General features: G+C 40.8%; 1 protein-coding gene across 1 annotated transcript in view; it reads right to left on the minus strand.

Annotated features, from left to right (window-relative positions):
- Positions 1-1,553: 1,553 nt before the first annotated feature.
- Positions 1,554-21,539, minus strand: part of LOC126262443 (solute carrier family 52, riboflavin transporter, member 3-A-like) — an 86,738-nt gene continuing 66,752 nt past the window's right edge. Inside the window, exon 3 of the mRNA XM_049959094.1 lies at positions 1,554-1,937. Coding sequence (XP_049815051.1) covers positions 1,743-1,937 — 195 coding nt within the window. The 3' untranslated portion in view covers positions 1,554-1,742. The remainder of the gene's footprint in view (positions 1,938-21,539) is intronic.

Below are 21,539 nucleotides of genomic sequence, written 5' to 3' on the forward strand. Positions count from 1 at the left end.
CTGGCACCATTGTGTCAAAGTGTAAAAACTCTTTGCCAAATGCTGCCAGGGGGCAATGTAACGTTCCCTGGCATTTTCACGTTATTAAACAACAAGAGTGTATTTGTACCATATACGCCGCTCTGGGCGAGTTGTATATATCGTAATTATTGAACAAAAATATTACTGAATGTGGTATAAAATACATTAGTTATTCTCATTATATTTTTTTGTTGTAATATTTCTCTGTATTTAGGATAGGAATTTTTCTGTATTTATTATGTGATTGTAAAATGTGTCAGTATTTGCGGTATCAGAGATATAAAAATTTGCCAGAAGAGAATAATATCGTCAATTTACAAAGAAATGTTAATAGTCGGCAAACGCTATATAAGCACTAAGCATTATGTATTCTTTGGTCTTCTCTGTTCAGAAGTTATCGAGGTAGGACACTGTGAAGAAGCTTTTAACGAATGTGTAGACTTCTTTTGTCTCTGTCTGGACTTAGCCGCCATTAGACGATGCGTTACGAATTAATGTGAGTTGAATTGTTGTTTGAGCTAAATATATCAGTATTTATCAGAAGTGTGAATTATTTATGTAAATTAGCTTGCCCACGTCATCTATAAAATTTCTTTAAGAATTTTTCAGCATTTTTTAGCGGTGTTGCTGGGCTGTGCCGCGACCAACAATCGCAGATCTGAAGAGGCGGCACATTTAAAAAATTATCAAACCCGTAAATCGGGAACAGATGCATAAAAATCAATAGTGAATTAAGAAATTGTTTTCCTTTTCAGTGATCCTGTGGCTGATAAAATTTGAATTAATTATACGTTTGTGCATTCGTAGGCGGATAGTTAATGTTAGTTAACATTGAAATTTAAACAGTTCGGTTCTTTAAGATAACTCAAATGCATAGTAAAGTAGGTTTGATCAGTGATAAAGATCGGCTTGGCAATAATTAAAACATTTTCTGCTGATAGAGATAATCTTGTGTTCTATGGCTAGTGCCGGGATAAAATTCAGTAAAAATATTTAACAAAAAAACCCACTGCATCTGGAAAGTGTATGCCAAGACCGAATGATTTAAAGGACTCAATTCTCAACTAAATATTCTTAACCAGTTCATATGAGTTCACGTAAATATTTTTTCTTTAAATGTACGTAATTCTTAAGAAAGTAAAAATTTTTTATTACCACACGAAAATAAGAGAGTGGTTCTACAACAAAGTTCGCACGAAAGAAAATTAACTTAAAAGCAAAAGATAAAATTTATTATTATTCTTTAACGAAAAATCAATCAATTCCATTCATATTCCGACAATTTCGTTAAATGCTGATGCACTCCGTGAATCAAACTTGAGGTTGTTTGCTAGCAAATGATACATCCACTGATTCCGTAAGTTATCGTAGTAAATTTCTATGTCAATCCGAAGTTGTAAAGTCCTTTTTGACTCATCCTGTATAGAGTAGACATTGCGTGGATCTCTTATATCAAATCTCTACAAGAATATTTGAAACACATCTTGGTAACCTGTCGGTGGACACTTGTGTGCGAGGATACAGAGTTGAAATAAAAAAATATATACGGCATTTATTGTAAATGGCAGTATACATTTAACATGTAAATAATTCGTAGACAAAACTGATGTTCTTGTCAGTTTCACAGCACAAAGTAACGTCATCTGCAGATCGTGTTCACTGGGCAGTATAAATAAAATTGCACAGTCTCTGTGTGACGTGCGCAGCTTGTGGTCTCGTGATCAGCATGGAGAGTACGAATGGAAGATGCCGGCGTAGTTGACCAGGAAGAAGGTGACCACGGAAGCGACGGCCGACCCCATCTGCTGCGCGGCGCCGCACCAGAACAGGCTGCGACCGCCCTCCGTGCGGAAGATGGACGCTATCGCCAGCTTCATGTACGAAATGGCTCCCGTGAAGATCACCCACGAAATAACCTGCAAACAAGCAAGTACTGGCATTCGGTAGTTCCTCAAATACACTGACGGAAAAGAATCGCAACATAAATAAAAAATTAATGTAGAGTAATGAAATTTCGGGAATACATTTCTCTACGTAACATACTAAAATTTTTAACACTGCAAGATCACAGGTTAATGTAAGAGCGAGACAATCCACTGGAAATGTGAAAATCTGGTACATAAATAACCAGTGTAACCACTAGAATGATGAATACAAGCATGCAAACGTGTCGTACAGGGGCCGGATGTCAGTTTGTGTGATGGTCATTCAGGCCTGGTGCACTTGGTCGCCGGCCGCTGTGATCGAGCGGTTCGAGGCGCTTCAGTCCGCAACCACGCGGCTGCTACTACTTAAACCTAACTAACCTAAGGACATTACACACATCCATGCCTGAGGCAGGATTCGAACCTGACACCGCAGCAGCAGCGCGGTTCCTGACTGAAGCGCCTAGAACCGCTCGGTCACAGCGGCCGGCCCCGACACAATTCCTGAGTCCCTTTCCTTAACTATAACATACCATACATCTGTACAAAAAATGAACTTTTCCCCAAAGTTGGAAGAAAACACGGGTTACATTCGTCTCCAAGAAAGGTGGTGAAAGTAATGCATAACACTGTTGTCCAATATATATATATATATATAAGCACTGTGCGACTCGATATATATATGCTCACCACGAAGGAATTAAACGAATGGGACGGAAATCGGTGGATGTGATACACATGTACAGACAAACAAATTATTACAGTTTCAGAAAAATTGAATAGTTTATTCAAGGGAAAAAAACTTGACAAATTGAGCAAGTTAATAAGTCGTTGGCCCACCTGTGGCCCTTGTGAAAGCAGTTATTCGACTTGGCATTGACTGCCAGACCTCTTCTGAGGGATATTGTGCCAAATTCTGTCCAACTGACGCGCTATATCGTAAAAATCCCGATCTCGTAGTAGGGCCCTGCTCATAGTGCTCCGAACGTTCTCAAATGAGGAGAGATCCGGTGACGTTGGTGGCCAAGGTAGGGTTTACCAACCACCAAGAAGAGCAGTACAAATTCTCGCCATGTGTGGGTGGGGAATTATCTTGCTGAAATTTAAGTCCAGCATGGCTTGCCATGAAGAGCAACATACAGGCATACGAGAAGAAAACTCCTGGCTGTCAGACCAAATGTCAGGCAACAGTCAGGTTGTTGTCCCACCGCTGTCCAGGGCGTTTCCAAACACGTCTTTGCCTGGAATCTCTTTGAATAGAGTAGAGTTGTCTTCAGTGATGAGTTCCGCTTTGAACTGAGCCTCAATAAACATTCGGGTAAATTCTTCATGGTGCGTCGTTTTTTTGTGTTAGTGAGTGTGTGAGACATCCATCGGTTGTGGAATTACAGGACATATTCTGAGCTCAAACATAATGAGGACTCTCGAGCAGAATGACCTTCATCAAAGTCAACCAGAATGTTTTCCACAAACATCGCTTATGCGAAACGCAAGTCGAGCATTTTCCAGGTGACATTCTGAAAGCCATAGCTGAAAGAAGTCAGGTAACTGCAATATTTATTGAGTTCTGGAACTCATTTGACTGAGTATCACACCTGAAAGTACAATCATATGGGGCATCTAATTAAATCTATGACTGGATTGAGGATTTCTTGGCAGGGACGAAGCAGCATGTTATCTTTGATGCAGAGCCATCGACAGATGTAGAAGCAACCTCAGGCGTGGTCCATACTAGTGCCTTACAAACCTCGCTGTTCGTTTTCTATATTAATGATCTAATAATAGTAGCCTCATGTTCTTGCAAATGATGCAATTTTGTGTAACGAAGTTCTGTCTAAAAAGAGAGGACAAATACTGCCAGACCTTGATAAGTTATCAAGCAAGTAAAATGATTTTCAGCTTGCTTTGAATGTTCATAAATGTAAAATTGTGCAGTTCACTAAACCCAAATACTGAGAAAATACGATGAGTCTCCAAAAAAGATTGTCTATAAAACGCATGTACAACCCATCACAGAATATTTCTGGAGTGTGTGGGGCCCAAAGCAAATATGAATGACTAACAGAGGATATTGAACGCATACAGAGAAGGGCAGCACGAATGGTGACAGGTTTGTTTGACCTATGCGAGAACATCAGGTAAATGCTGGAAACGCTGAACTGGCAGGCACCCGAAGATAGACGCACATTATTTCCTGAACGCCTATTTGCAAACTTTCAGTAAACAGTAATCAGTGAGGACACTATAATATACCACAACCCTCGATACTTAGTACTTTCATGGATATGGTGTCCGGAAGAACAGACTCCATTGATGACCTGCAGCCGTCTAGAATGAAACCAGAATTAATTTAATACCTTCAGCTGCTGAAGGTTGGTTCAAATGGCTCTGAGCACTATGGGACTCAACTGCTGAGGTCATTAGTCCCCTAGAACTTAGAACTAGTTAAACCTAACTAACCTAAGGACATCACAAACATCCATGCCCGAGGCAGGATTCGAACCTGCGACCTTAGCGGTCTTGCGGTTCCAGACTGCAGCGCCTTTAACCGCACGGCTGCTGAAGGTATTGATGCATATCAACGCCCGTCAGCAGCTGAAGGTATTAAATTAATTGCCAGCCGGTGTGGCCGTGCTGTTCTAGGCGCTTCAGTCTGGAACCGCGTGACCCCTATGGTCGCGGGTTCGAATCCTGCCTTGGGCATGGATGTGTATGATGTCCTTAGGTTAGTTAGGTTTAAGTAGTTCTAAGTTCTAGGGGACTGATGACCACAGATGTTAAGTCCCATAGTGCTCAGAGCCATTTGAACCATTTTTTATTAAATTAATTCTGATTTCACTCTGTACTTAGCTCCATAGGATCATGAAGAGAGGATTACGTTACTTACAGCAAGGACAGAGACATTAAAGCAATCATTCTTCCCATTCTCCATATACGAATGGAACGGGAAGACACCTTAATAGTGGTACAATTGGAAGTTCCCTGTAAAATCTATTTACAGAGGTCTGAAGAATGGCGATATAGATGTAGATGCACTGTCGACCACTGACAACTGCGTCATTTGGATGCATTATGGAGGGGTATGTCATCAGCATACAGCTCTTGCAGACACTGTTAGCTTCCAAAACACTGTAGCTACTACTTCTCATTCGAGCAGAATTCGACAATGATTGCAAAGGGAAATCACTTGTGGCCTGTTTGGAGAATTATTTTTGTGCTGGCGTAAACTGTCGCCAGCACACCAGCCAGCAAAGATGTAGCGCGAAAGTCGATAGCAGGCGCTGGATCGAGCGCACATATCACGAGAGAGGCCAGAGACAGACTCGCCAACAACACGCCGCCAACGCCATCTCGACAGCAACTATTTAGATTGCAGCCGCTGACCAGAGGGTCTCACTCACTAGCACTGTCACTGACTCATTCTAGTTTGGCGTCTGTCATTCATTCACAGAGCAGATCACAGGCTACGACAGTGCACAGTAACCGCATTTGGACTGTAGTGAGTAAAGTTTGAAACAGCAATATTTGCAATAGTGTCTGCAAAAGGGCTATTATTACTGAGCTTGTACCAAAACACATGGACTCTATTCAAGATACGCAGTTTCCTGTTCTTGTAAACAAAGAACTGCGTTAATCCACGTGTGCATTTGTGTTGTAGAAAGAGTATACTGGCCACCCATAGCAACATCCTCTCCCTTGCTCCCTTGGTACAACACTACAATTTTCAAGCTCATATTTAGTGATTTAGATAATCGACAGTTACTCTTAGATTCTAACTCAGTTGCTCCCGAATACGAGTCTGAAATCTAGGATGGTGCAGCAGTTCCTTCAGTGGAACTTCCCAAAATATGTCTTGCTGACATAGTGACGTCACTTTTCCCTGGAATTTACGAGAATAACTGCAGTCACGTGTAAAAGACATTGTTTTCCCCGATAGTCGATAATATTTGTTTTTGTGCATTACCTTGTCATATTACATACGTATCATTTATTTCAACTATTCTTTATTTGTTAATGCGTCACAATGTTTCTTCATTCATTTTGCTACTGTTTTATATTTTATGTTGTACGAATATGAATGTTCTGGTTTTATATGCTTTGTAAATCTTTGGTTAGGCCAGAGAGAGAGCGAACGACTATCGATAGAGAGCGTGCGAGTTGTTGTGGTATCGAGGCCGGTTCGCGGATGGAGAAACGTTGCAAAGTTCGGAGTGAAAGACGGTGATACGTGGAGGAACAGTTAATTACAATGCGTCCGCTGTGTAGTAGATCGTGTATTATTAAGTGAACAGTAAAACTTGAAAAGTATATCGAGTGTTTGCGGTGACGATTTTACAATCTGTGTGAACTTTTGACAATTAGCCGTGAACCAGACACCATTGTCGTGTGGAGACACTAACTGTTAGAATTGCGTGAAAGTGGAACAAACCAAAATGTTAAGTAAAAGAACAGTGCTGTGATTTGATCAAGAAACACTTATTATATCATCCAAACTGTCTTAAAGACGACGACGTAAATTGAACTGATGTTTAACGGACTGTTATAGTGATAAACACATGTGACTGTTTTCCTGTGGCAACACGTTGAAAAAACTGTGCGAAGTATTGGCATTAACCGGCTATAGATCGTAAATACTAAAGACATTGCATAATTCCAGCCGGCCGAAGTGGCCGTGCGGTTAAAGGCGCTGCAGTCTGGAACCGCAAGACCGCTACGGTCGCAGGTTCGAATCCTGCCTCGGGCATGGATGTTTGTGATGTCCTTAGGTTAGTTAGGTTTAACTAGTTCTAAGTTCTAGGGGACTAATGACCTCAGCAGTTGAGTCCCATAGTGCTCAGAGCCATTTGAACCATTTTTTTTGCATAATTCCGACCTACCCGCACCGCGTGATTAATAAACTTTTAATAATAAAACGTTGCGCGCGTAACGGCAACGCACACACTGGAACTATTATTATCGCGCCAGTGCTGCCAGCTGATTCGACTACAACGGAGACGTGGACCACCGCCGTAACTAGAATATTAAAGAAACAGGAGGATCCATCATTATCTTCACGCCACGAACCAGGATTAACTTCACACATTGTCCGCGCGGACCACCGCTGACGTCATCGCACTGCCTGCACCAACAGTTAAGACATTAAAAGAAAATTATTACGCTCTCTCTCATTTCGAAATTAAAGACAATTGCAGTTAAATTATTTAGTTTAAAAATACTGTCGCAGTACTAAGGTTCAACTTTGTTTAGTTCCAATAAATATTCTTTCCATTATTTCGTCTTGTTGGCAGTGTTGAATACCCGCCATTGAAGTTCAATTAATAATTTTCTCCCAAAATTCTTCTCAGACATTTTGCTGCTCTTCATAATTTTATTTTAATGTTTGTGTGTAACTTCTTTTGGAGGAAGAACATATTTCATTTTTTGTGCAGTAAAATTAGCTACCATAAAATTACGTATATTACCAGCTGATGCTGTCCGCCATTACTGCTTGAAAACTGACCAATAGTATTTTTGCACCTATTTTCCCATTGGCTGTCAGCTTCAAAACAAAATTACGTATTTCGTGGGCATCTAGCAGATGCGCGATGTCTATGTAGGCCCCTACAATAATTTCTTTTTTTTACTTTTGCACGTTTACTGTGATTATATTGACTTTAATTGTTCATTTGGCCCCCGTTAAAGTAATTTATCGCATCTATGTAATAATTGTGCTGAATTACCTAATTTATTTTTTTATTACATAAACATTGGCGTACCATATTTAGATAAAATTGACGTCTTATTAGCTCCACATAAGATTCTGCACATTCTGACAAAGACTATGCCAATTTTTTTGTCCATGACTAACAGGGGTAGTCAGATTCCTTGTATAAGTCATGTTTTATTATTTAAAAGGTTTTTTTTCACAAGTAGAGAACCAGTTTCTTTACACACTAGTTCAACGAGAGAGCAGGGAAGATTAGACGACGTCATTAAGCCGTTCCCACACGGGACGAGGCAGCTAACTTTGGCGTGTACACGGACGTGAAAGCCAGCTTCAAGAAAGACAACTCTTGAGTGACATGGAACGTGCTAGTTCACGTGATTTGTGATTGTAGCGCAGTCCAGCAGCAACTGTCGGCTGCATCTGGTTTGCAGACCACACAGTTTCTTTATAAAAAATGAACGCGTAAAATTCCTACGTCAGGCTTCTTTCGTCAGTGTTCTGGTTGGTTCGATGCGGCCTGCCAGGAATTCCAATCCAGCGTCAGCCTCTTCATCTCAGAGTGGCAGCTGCACCTCACATCTCTATAATGCACGTTTTCTCTCTTGTCCATAGCCTAGTCATATTGTGCTGTCTGGAGGATTGCAAAATAAACACTACAGTATTCAAGAACGCGTTATAACAAGAAAACGAAGTCTCCATGTCCAGTCAGTAAGGATGTAAGCTTGTAAAACTTCACAAAATCGGACAAACGCACTGCTGAGAGAGAGCGCACGTATATTTCAATAAAATCGAGTATTACAGAAAGTATTCTTATTAACCTACTAAGAAAGTCAGGCAACCCTTTAGAAAACCTGAAGAGAACTAGGCTTCACTATCCTGTCATGGATTTCAAACATGGTGAGGTGACATACCACCACCCCTATAATTATGTCCGGGAGATACGTAAAAATCGGGAAACAGTACTGTGTAATTCAAGAAAACCATAGATTTTTCTTACTAGGGAAACGTCATAATGAATTATCCCAACATTCAATCCTAGCTCTACCGTTATTTAGTATGATACATGTAAATGGTCTTCCTTTCAATACACAATCAGAATAGAGAAGCTAAGGCGAAATGGCTACAGGAAATGTGTGAAAAAATCTAAAAAGAACTGGCAATCGGAATGATAGATTCAAGAGACAGAAAAGTCAAAATAGCAATTGATACATTAATAGTAAAGGTGTCAACATAAATAGTACAGGAGAATTCCGCTGTTAAACATAGTGAAGAGGGCGGATTGGTGGAAATAATACACTGGAGGCCTCTGCGAGTGGGTGGAACTGTTTCCTGACGTGATAGAAGAGTCACACAACCTTTTAGAAAGTGTGAAGGGAACTAGGCGCCTGTTGAATGAGTGCAGTATTACATGTTCCCTAGGTGTGCAGACAGCGACCAGTCGTAGTGGTGGGGGCTCCTGTGGGCATGAGACTGTGCGGTAGGGGAGGTATAGTTCTGCAGCTTAAGCCTTCACACATACGCCATCGCGCAGAACATGTAAGCTATAGCTAGCAAGTCGGAAGACGAACGTATTAATTGGTTACGCCAATATGAGAAATCGTTCAACAAATCAACCGTTTATTATTAGACACACAATGGTTTCAGGATGGAGCTGAAAGTGCAACAGAGGAAACGATTTATTTTCGCCTGTCTTGTAACTATTTTTTTCTTTCCGTTGGTTCCATGTTAAAATTAGCTTTTTTCCATCACACAGCGGCGTTTACCCAATTTCGCATAAAAAACATGCTAATGTAGTTGCATATAAGAGTCTGCTATTAATCAAACAATTGAGGACAACTGAGGTTAATAGCTTATGAAAAACTCAAGCACGGATTAAAAATAAAAGTGTGATTTCAAATAATGGAAGATTCAGGATGGAATAATGACAATGTTATGAAATGGATAGATTGCTACTCACTATATAGCAGAGATGTTGAGTCGCAGACATGCAGAACAAAAAAAAAACTGTCAGACAAGTAAGCTTCCTGCCAAAAATCCCTTATTCCGAGTTACACAATGCACACACACACACACACACACACACACACACAGGAAAATACAATTCAAATGCACATGACCACAGTCTCTGGTAGTTGAGGCCAGACTGTGAGCAGCGCATGATGGGAGAAGAAATCTGTGTGGTAGGCGCATTGAGACTGGAGTACGAGGGGGAGGGACAGCAGAGTAGGGGTGGGAGAAAAGTAGGTGCTGTATTTGGGATCATAGAGGGACGAAGTGGAGAGTGGGTAGGGCAGGTAGGTGCAGTCAGGAGGTTAGATGGTGAGCAGGGGATGGGTCGGGAAAGTGGAAGAAGAGAGAAGATGGTGGGTCAGTTAGTGGAATAGAGGGTTGTGTAGTGATGGGATGGGAACAGGTTAGGAGATAGGTGGGTGTAGCACAATAACTAACGAAGGTTGTCGCAGGAGGATTATAGGAACGTAGAATAAACTGAAGAGAGAGTTTCCACCTGTGCAGTTCAGGAATGCAGGTATTGGTAGAAACGATACAGGTCTCACAGGCTGTCAAGCAGTCACTAAAATGAAGGACGTTGTGTTGGGCAATGTGCTTAGCAAATGGGTGTCCAGCTCTTCCATGGCCACAGTTTGTCAGTGGCCATTCATGCGGACAGACAACTTGTTGGTTGTCATGCTAATGTAGAATGCAGCAGAGTGGTTGCAGCTTAGCTTGTAGATTACATGACTGGTTTCACCGGTAGCCCTGCCCTTGATGGGATAGGTGATGTTTGTGACTGGATTGAGGTAGGTGGTGGCGGGAAGAAGAATTATGGGCCACATCTTGCATTTAGATCTGTTACAGGGATATGGGCCATGAAGCAAGAGGTTAAGGGGTGTAGAGGTGGAGTAGGCGTGGACGAGGATATTGTGTAGGTTCGATTGGCGGCGGAAGACCATTGTGGGAGGGGTTGGAAGGATAGAGGGTAGGACATTCCTCATTTCAGGGCATTTGTTACCTAGACACACTTCTCGAATGTATTTAAAGTCAATTCACTAGAACATTGCTTGCTAAACTGTGTGTCTTATCAGCAAAAGAGAAGTTTAGTATCAATTAAAAGTCAACTCACATAGTTAACTTTCTTCACGAATCATACTATTACTGAGTACAACTTTGCCTAATTAGGCTGTCGACCGTTTCTTTTTACGTAATTAGAGTTTGCTTTATTACTGATAGAACACTGGTTCGATTGCTGTTTGTTTTGCTGTTATTCCACAACATTTCGGAAGAACTGTCTGACATAACCTGAAGATGGCCAGAAGACTCTGCGCCGAAGTATTGTGGCAGGAAGTTGCAGACATCCGGCAGTTCTCCAGAAATGTTGTGGAACAATTTGTACACCGGGAAAGTTTTAATCTGTTTTGCTGTTGTTTCCTCTCAATTGAAAGTCTTTCTAGAATCGAAAAAAGTTCGGTAGGTTTCCATTATGCACAGTCACGGTTACAACAGTCCTTTCACAGACATAACATTATCGGTACGCTGGAAATTTAGTAATAGCAAGTAGTGTTACACGTTGGGCCACTTGACAGGACATTCGTTAGTTTCTTACACGGTAAGATACTGACCATAGCACATGTACCAAGCGCGAAACAAATGTATTACAAGCACTGAATATCCAGCGGCATGAACTTGCAGCAATTGAATAAAACAAATAACAGCAAATATTATGGGAGTTTAGAAAGTAAATTTTAATTCATATTCAATATTAAATGGATACAAAAACAGTAGTAGATCAAAGCGAGCAGAACGTGTAGTACAGGGCGTACTGAGAAACATCATGGAGCCCGATAGCAGTTACCGAAATGGGTACACAGGTAGCGCCACAGAACTGCGGTTGGCTTACATATCATGCCATACGTACGTAAAGACCAGATTGAGATGATGAGCCTGTCACAAATAAAGCAGAAATCAAAGTTCGGAACGAATACGGAGAACATAATGATTACGTAAATGAATCGACTGATATGTTCAGCACTTTGCAAACAGAGAAAGAACCGATAGAATCACATGATGTAGAATCAGAGCATGAGGATGGAGTAGAGCAGGATAGCGAAAACCATTAAGCATGAACGACCTATTCAAACTTTTGTCTAGACAAATTAATGAACAGAGTAAAGCACAAATTAGCAGCATTAATAGTCAAATTAAAACATAAGTTAGTGGTCTTGAGAATCAATTGAAAACACAGGCAAGTGGTATTAGTGGCCTCTATAATCGAACGGAAGCACAGAGTGCAAAGATCAGTAAACAGATCGAAAAAGTAGCCGAGAAAGCAGGTGTTTTGAGTACTGCAAAGAAATACATGAAACTTGAAATCAATACCATAAATACGAATGTGGCCACTATGCAGCGAAAGAACACTGATATCAACGAAAGGCTCGCTTTAGAAATCATAAAGATCAAGAAACAGTAGAATATTTAGTACTAACGAAAGTGAACGAAGAAATTTTCGGTCTAAAAGCCGAAATTGTTGAAGAATGTAGAACGAAATTTCACATTTGAGAGAGACCGCAGTTGATTCTGAGAAAGAAATAAGAAAACAAGTAAATATTTGCAAACAGAAGTATAGCCAAAACACTTCACAAATTCAAGGCATGATCTACGACCTTGAAAATAAAGTAAGAGACAAGTCCACTTGCGTCAATGGTGGGATACCTCATAACAAACTATTAGAGGGTGAAGAACGCTTTGACCCTGCCAAAAGACCTACAAGCTGGCGCCCAATGGATTTTTTGAAAATTTGGAAAGGATTTTACTGTATATTGTAGTTGTCAGTGCATTAGCAGGTGAAGCTCAACGATGAGGACTAAATTTGAACACTAATCAGGTTTTGTTTAACGAATTCAAACAAAAGTTTATGAGGAATACTGGTAAGAACAAAAACAAGATTGTTTATGGCAGGAATTCATACTCACTAGAATATATGGCAGTAGGGACAGAAATTCTATGAAAGATTTCTCTGAATCCTGGTACCGAAAACTGACGCACTTAAGAAACAGACGACCCGAATCGGAGATTATATGGGAGGTGTGGAAAAAGCTGACAGAGAATTCGAAGAGATACGTAGAAAGCAATCATAAAACCTTTACTCCGTTTCTAGAAAGAGCAGAGGACGAAGACCATTGGCAAAGGAATCGTGACTATCGCCACAATAACAACACTAGAACTAATCACAATGACAATCAACAAAATGACAGCGATATATGTCTTATTAATATTGTTCAACGAGATAGGGACAGAGGTCGAGGTACTTTAGTCTGTTGCAGAAGAGGATTTGCCCCTCGACTTTAGCACGGCAACAAACATGCGGAGAACTAAGGACCACGTATGTTGTGGGCCAAACTAACGCGGGCAGATTTTCACTGTCCAAACGTAAGAAACAACACTGGCATCGACGCAGTGAATCTAATACTCGAGAGAGCGATTGCGAAGCACCACAGGTCGCTGCAAGTAAAACGGCAGGTGCGCTCAGGAATGAGTCATGACTGGCAGGTGATGAAACTAGTGTGCGGACAGAAACCCTGCCAGAGAAGACTACATCAGAACGATCAGCTGTTTTTATGGAAGATGCAAAAAAATGTTCAAATGTGTGTGAATTCCTAAGGGACCAAACTGCTGAGGCCATCGGTCCCTAGACTTAAGCACTATTTAAGCTAACTTAAACTAACTTATGCTAAGAACAACACACCCATGCCTGAGAGAGGACTCGAACCTCTGGCGGGAGGTGCCGTGCAAGTAAACGTGAACATGTTTGTAGGCGAGGAAGAAGGCACTGACGACAATTTGGATAACGACAAAATTCGCGAAAATGAGTTGTCAGGGATTACTAGTTGCTGTGAAGAGATGGATGATCTGTACCGAGGGCTAAGGCAGTACGAGTGGGAGGACTTCAAAAAGAATTGTGCGATAAAAAGGTTAGGTAATAGTGAAAAGAGGGAAAAGGATGTCGAGTATAAGACATGGCCTGATAGTAAGAAAAGAAATACGGTCACAGTGAGGAGAATGGAAGAAAATGAAATCCTCAGCGTCAGGAGGAAGCATTCCTTACTAACGAATTGCCAGCGGAATAAACTGTTGTCAGTAAGCCAAAAGAAGTAGATAAAGATGATGGTTTAAGAACTACTGACGACTACACAAAATACGAAGTAAAGGTAACGACTCTACAGCCGATGTAAATGACTGTTCTGACGAATAACCTGTGTTAACATGTGTCTATGAAAGGCGTTTCTTTTAGAACCGAACAGTGACCTATAATGATTAGATACAGAAGATAGTTCGAATGATGAACATACTGATGTAACAGAAATGGAGGAAGTTGTGACGAAATGTTGTTTTGTACTACCAGACGAAGCAACTTCAAAACAAGATCCGGAAGTAAACACAGAACCAAGAAAGAAAGAACCTCCAGACTATATTACACTTAACCAACTAATTCAAGTCAAAAAAGACTGAAATCTGAAAACAGAAAAAAACTCCAGACATATGTAATTTGCAGGTGAATAACATGTCTTGGAATGATCTTAAGGTCGGCCAAGATTTGTTATGGGAGGAACAAAAGAACTCCGATAGTAGAACAATTAAAGAAACCATCATCCCTGATGAAATTTGCGACATTAGGCAACAAGTCCTTTTAGACATTGAGCCACAAGTCAGTGCCAGATCACAGTCATTTCTGAGTACATTTCAGACGAACATGGATTAATAATGACTAGAGACCGGATTATATGCATTTGCATGTTGCATATGCATTTGCATATTTGGCTCATTTTCACCGGTTATTGCATATTTTAACTAAAAACTAGTGACGATGCATATCTATCTTTACAATATTTTAAAAATTAGGTCATGTGGCCTCTAGCTCGATCTAGTTTTGATGTCTCACAGGTTGCCCGCGACCTGCAGCTGCGTACAATCGCCAACCGAGAGGCCACTGTCTAGCGAAATCATTGCAGAAGAGGAACAGGAATAGGCAGACAGTCAGTGTTCCTGCGCCCGCGTCCCCGGGTAATCCCCTCCGCTGTTCTACCGTGCGCGTCGGCAACAATTAAACTACGCAAGCTTTTAGTCGCACGTCCATTGTTTCAGTTTAGCTTTTTATTTACTTCTACACAGTTGAATGTGTTTACGACGTCTAGTGTGTAATGTGTTGTGCGCCATGCCGTCCGAAAAAAGAAACGTCGTTTCGTGGATAGCTGACCATCCTGGAACATTAACATTTGACGGAATTGTTTTATATTGTCGAGTTTGTCAGAAAAAAGTTTCGTGCAAAAAAAAGCTTCAAATAGACAAACATATCAAGACAAGTCTTCATACCGTAGGAATGAAGAAGAAAAGATCACGACAACAACTTCTGACAACAGCATGTTGCAGTACCAGGGATTTGTTCAAAGGTAACCACAAAAGCAGGTCTTACATGGATCTATGTGAAGCATTCATTGCAAGCAGTATTCCTCTTCATAAACTTACAAACCCCATCCTCAAAAGCTTCCTGCGCAAATATTGCTTAAATCGAAATATACCAGATGAATCAACATTATGTGAAGATTACATACTGACAATTTACGTAAATGTTCTGGGAGAAATACGCAATGAACAGCATTATCTGGATTTCAGTTGACGAAACTACAGACATTGTGGCCATTACATTGCAAATATAATTGTTGCTGATTTAAAAGAAGAGCCTTCTTCTTCCTATTTAGCGGCCTGCAAAGGACTTGAAAAAGTAAATCATTGTATGGTCGCCAGATCTGTGAATGAGGGTATTAGAAAAATAGTTCCAGAATCTTCTGCATATGAAAGGGTGTTTGTGTTCATTTCAGATGCTGCCCCCTATATGATCAAAGCAGGAAAATCCCTCCGAGTATTTTATCCCAATTTGATTCATGTGAAGTGATTTGCTCATGGAGAACACCGCCTTGCTGAAGAAGCCTGTTCCACTTTTGTGAATGCAAATAAGCAAATCTTATCCACAAAGGAAGTGTTTCGAAAGGCTCCTGCTCGCATCAAGATCTACAAAGAAAAACTATCAAATGTGCCTTTCCCTCCGGAACCAGTAGTAACTCGTTGGGGTACATGGATCGAAGCTGTGTTGTTTTACAATGGACGTTTCGAGGCCATTAGAGGGGTAATGAACGATTCGATGGTGCAGAGGTTTTAGCAGTTTGCCAGTGCAAGGAAGCTTTTAATGATTCCGGTATTAAAAAAGACATTGCTGTGATAAGCACTCAGTTTTCCCACAAACCTGCAAGTATTAAAAAGCTTGAAACTCAAGATTTGGTCTTGAATGAATCTATTCAGTTAATGAATAAAATTATTCTACTGAACTCCTCATTGCCGGAAGTGTTCCTAGAAAACTTAAAGAAAAGTTTGAAAATATTTTAAACAATAACCTAGGCTTTGAATCCTTGTGCCAAATTCATAGTTTTATTAATGGAATGGGTGAACTTTTACCAGAAACAATAAGTGCCAACATAGCACCCAAATTCAAATAGTGCCCAGTTACCTCACTTGACATAGAACGGTCCTTTTCTGCTTATAAAAATGTTTTGCGTGATCGAAGACACAATCTTACTACCAAATATTTGGATCAGTACTTGATCGTTTATGTCTACAATAGCAGAAAAATGTAGAATAAATTGTAAATGATGCTTTGGTCCAATAGTATTAATTAAAAGTTAATGACGTTCCTAAAAATTCATGATTGTATGTTGTTTTTTAAGTAAAATATTATGGAGTTTTTGTGCGTGGCCCTCTGTGTGCGATATATCTCGAAGTTGGTCTTGTACATATCGACTGTTTCGCTGCGAATACTCGCAACGCAACCGCTTGTTACCGACAACAATAGCAAAGAAGGAACAACTCTTGAAACATGGTATGCGTCCCTATTTCGCAGATTTTTAGAAAATGATCGCAGAAAAGCCTCCTTCCTATCTTCTACCAGAAAATATTCCGAAAATGATATCAGCGTTCTAAATATACCAATTTCTCGCGTAGCCGGCGCTCTTCCTCGTAACTCATATGCACCGATTCGACTTTGATATGTAATGCACACAATAACTACCATGTTTTTTTATTTTTTGAACTTGCATATTTCGACACCTTTCATGCATTTTTAAACATTTTTCATGCATATTTGCATGCATATTTCAAGGTTTTTATTATGTATACAATACGATCTCTAGTAATGACGTCCGTAAATGGCGTAAAAGCCGTAGGGGCTGCAGGTAAAAAGAGTAAGCCAATTAAAAGTCAAGTATTGGCAGAATTGAACATTATAAGACTAAAATTTGAACATGATTTCATGGTCGTTCCAAATTTTAATGTCGAAATGATTTTAGAGATACATTGGTTGGATAAAGAAAATGTTGTCATTGACTGCAGTAACCAAGTTGTGCAATTAGAAACTCATGCTAGAAATGAAAGTTTCTTTAGTGTTTTTGAAATGTATTATTTCAAACGCTTAATTGATGACAACCAGAACGAGAATGATTGTAAAGAAATCATTGAGAACTTACAAAACCTCACACTAGAACAATAATCTGAACTGTTTAGCATATTAGAAAGAAACCAGGCTGTATTAGTGGACAAACCTGTACTAGTTAAGAACTTTGACTACTGTATCGAAACTATGAGACACGAACCATTTTTCGTGAGACCTTATTCGGATCCCTTGTGTAAGAAACAAACTGTACAGGTAGAAATAGAAAAAATAGTTGAATGGGGGGCAACTGAACAAAGCAACAGGGAATATAATAGTCCTCCCATTATTGTAAATAAGGAAGATGGGGGCGCGCGAATGGTGACTGATGCACGAACTTTAAATAAGATGTCAAAAGAGGAGCAGCCAGAGCAGAAAATTTAGATGAAGTGCTGCAAAAATTTCATAATGAGCGGGACTTAACAAGCCTTGATTTGATGGCTGGATACGTTGCGACTAAAAAGTTGTCCCTTTAGGTCTTAATAATTAGTTTCAGTATTTATCAGAGCTTCAGATTAAGTACTACAACGAGAACTATGTATTAGATTGACAATATATGTAGACGACTTGTTGATCGCCACAGAAGAATTGCAAGAGCAATGTGAATTGTTACACATAGTCTTCTCTGCTCTTCGGGCTGGTGGGATGACATTAAAACTAAAAAAAGGTGACTTTGTTAGAAGGCAGGTAAAGTTCCTGGGACATTCATTATAAAACCTTCGTGGACTTAGTGGATTTTATCGCAAATTTCCAAAGGGTAAGCATTTGATAGTCCCCATGTAAACAACCTTCTGAGAAAGAACATTGCTTTTATTTGGACTAAAGAATGTCAGGATGGCTTGAAAAATTAAAAAGTGAACTAAAGAGGAATAATGTTTTACACCACCCAGTATTAATAGGACCCTTACACAGGAGTGCAGATAGCAGTTCGTATGGGATCAGGGTTGAAATTTTCCAACAAACAGAAGAATCATATCACAAAACAATAGCATTCGCAAGTAGGACGTTAACTAAACATCAAAAGAACTATACAATATCAGAAAAGGGAGCCTTATAATCATATGGGGTATGAAAAAAACCTGAAATTATTTATGGGGACATAAAAAATTATACATTAGAACCATAAAGCACTGACATTTCTGAAAGATTGCCGCCTATTAACCCGCAGATTAACCCGATGGGCACTTTACCTTCAACAGTTCAATTACGAAATTCTTCACGTTAAAGGGACTGACAATTACGCTGCAGACGCCTTATCTAGATTACCAGATTTAATTTGTGTGCCAAAAGAAAGTAATGAAGACAGCTCTTTTTAGATGAGGTTCATTAAAGATGAGATTACCAAAATGAAGACAAAGTTTGGAAATCACTGAAAGCCAATTCTGATATCGTACATTATCCCCTAACTGATAAATGTTCCAAGAAATTTCAAGGTGTTTTATATAAAGGAAAAAAATCTGGATAGGGAGGATTGGAAAGTATGTTGGCCGTCTCAATTCGAGACTAAGGTGATAGACTATTTCCACGTTGCATTAGAACACTGAGGGTCGAAAAAATGTGTAGAAAAGCATTCATGTATAACAGCCTCAATCAGTAATATGATCAAGAAAGTAACTGACCGCATAAAGTCGTGTGACATTTGCTAAAGAGCGAAGCTAGCAAATCGAAATACTCAAGGTCCTGTGCAAAACAACATGCTGGAAGACACGATGGATCTACTGTCCGTGGATTTGTACAGCTCCCTTCCGAAAACTTCTTGAAATTGGACATATATTTTATTAGTATTAAAAGTATTTTCAAAGTTTATAAAACTTTTCCCTGTTAAGAAGGCAACAGCTAAAGCAATATTGAATAGGATGGTAGAATACTCAAATACCACAGGAAAACCTAAATCAGCGTTTACAGATAAAGTGCCTCAGTTTATTTCAAAGATTTGGAAAGGAGTATCGAGCAGTACAATTTCCATGCAATATATATTTCAGCCTACTACCCAGCAAGTAGCCCTGTTGTTAGGTATATGCACGACCTAGGTAGATTATGTAGAAGTTACTGCCACCACAGCCATAGAGAGTGGGGCAGATTTGTTTCAGAATGTGAAGTTGTCATGAATGCCCTACACCAAGAGTCCAAGGACTTTACTCCAGAAGATATTTTGCTAAATAGTAAAAGTATAATAGAAGAGACCTTAGAATTTCCATCATGTGTAAACTTAGGACTGAACGTAAAAAAAAGGAATTAGTGAACGAAAGAATGAAGCAGAAAGCGGAAGCCAAATCTAAGAGGCATGATAAACTCCTCAAAGTTACCAAGTTCAGAACTGGAGATTTTGTTCTCATTGAAACTCGTGAGAAATCTAATGAATTGAATCATGAAATTTCCAAATTTAAATATATTTACAATGGTCCATTTGAACTGTAAGGAACTCCTGACACTAACACATACTATCTGGTGTACCCAAAATCAAAGTCCTCAGGTGTTGGTAACATAGTGAACTTGAAACTTTATGTCCAGAGCACTGTTTGAGAATGTGTCCTGAATAATATGAACTGTATTATAATATTTTATTTTATTACAATATATGTTTTGTAACAGATATGTGATGACATGCTGTTATAGTTTTTTTAATATATGTTTATACATTAAATTCTTAACTATGTAACTATGTGTAGATGGAGGTGGACATCCCAAAACAGTGAAATAACATGCTAAAAGGCTGTATTGCGTAACGAGTTGCAGTTTGATAAAATAGACTGCCAATGTGTGAAGTAGGCATCAAAATTTCTTGCTAACTGGATAAAGCATGGAAATATGCTTCTAAAGGACTGCCAAATATCTCAGTGAGCAGCCAAGTGATCCCTCGGTAAAGCAAGGTTTGTAAAGAAAGGCGTTGGCGTGGATTACCTGAAGTTATGGAGGGGCAGTGAGAAAACGTATGCTTGTTGTGAACAGAGTTTTGCTGAACTGAATATAAATTAATGCAGCCAAAAACACATACCTGGTGAAAGTAACATTTTTCCTAATTGCTTTTCATGCACACAAACTGGAAGTATAATCTTCAATAGTATTTTTGAAAATGATAAAAAATTTGAAGAATAGCTAACTACACTCCTGGAAATGGAAAAAAGAACACATTGACACCGGTGTGTCAGACCCACCATACTTGCTCCGGACACTGCGAGAGGGCTGTACAAGCAATGATCACACGCACGGCACAGCGGACACACCAGGAACCGCGGTGTTGGCCGTCGAATGGCGCTAGCTGCGCAGCATTTGTGCACCGCCGCCGTCAGTGTCAGCCAGTTTGCCGTGGCATACGGAGCTCCATCGCAGTCTTTAACACTGGTAGCATGCCGCGACAGCGTGGACGTGAACCGTATGTGCAGTTGACGGACTTTGAGCGAGGGCGTATAGTGGGCAGGCGGGAGGCCGGGTGGACGTACAGCCGAATTGCTCAACACGTGGGGCGTGAGGTCTCCACAGTACATCGATGTTGTCGCCAGTGGTCGGCGGAAGGTGCACGTGCCCGTCGACCTGGGACCGGACCGCAGCGACGCACGGATGCACGCCAATACCGTAGGATCCTACGCAGTGCCGTAGGGGACCGCACCGCCACTTCCCAGCAAATTAGGGACACTGTTGCTCCTGGGGTATCGGCGAGGACCATTCGCAACCGTCTCCATGAAGCTGGGCTACGGTCCCGCACACCGTTAGGCCGTCTTCCGCTCACGCCCCAACATCGTGCAGCCCGCCTCCAGTGGTGTCGCGACAGGCGTGAATGGAGGGACGAATGGAGACGTGTCGTCTTCAGCGATGAGAGTCGCTTCTGCCTTGGTGCCAATGATGGTCGTATGCGTGTTTGGCGCCGTGCAGGTGAGCGCCACAATCAGGACTGCATACGACCGAGGCACACAGGGCCAACACCCGGCATCATGGTGTGGGGAGCGATCTCCTACACTGGCCGTACACCACTGGTGATCGTCGAGGGGACACTGAATAGTGCACGGTACATCCAAACCGTCATCGAACCCATCGTTCTACCATTCCTAGACCGGCAAGGGAACTTGCTGTTCCAACAGGACAATGCACGTCCGCATGTATCCCGTGCCACCCAACGTGCTCTAGAAGGTGTAAGTCAACTACCCTGGCCAGCAAGATCTCCGGATCTGTCCCCCATTGAGCATGTTTGGGACTGGATGAAGCGTCGTCTCACGCGGTCTGCACGTCCAGCACGAACGCTGGTCCAACGGAGGCGCCAGGTGGAAATGGCATGGCAAGCCGTTCCACAGGACTACATCCAGCATCTCTACGATCGTCTCCATGGGAGAATAGCAGCCTGCATTGCTGCGAAAGGTGGATA

This window comes from Schistocerca nitens, chromosome 6 (genome assembly GCF_023898315.1).
Source record: "Schistocerca nitens isolate TAMUIC-IGC-003100 chromosome 6, iqSchNite1.1, whole genome shotgun sequence".
In the NCBI taxonomy this organism is placed as follows: Eukaryota; Metazoa; Arthropoda; class Insecta; order Orthoptera; family Acrididae; genus Schistocerca; species Schistocerca nitens.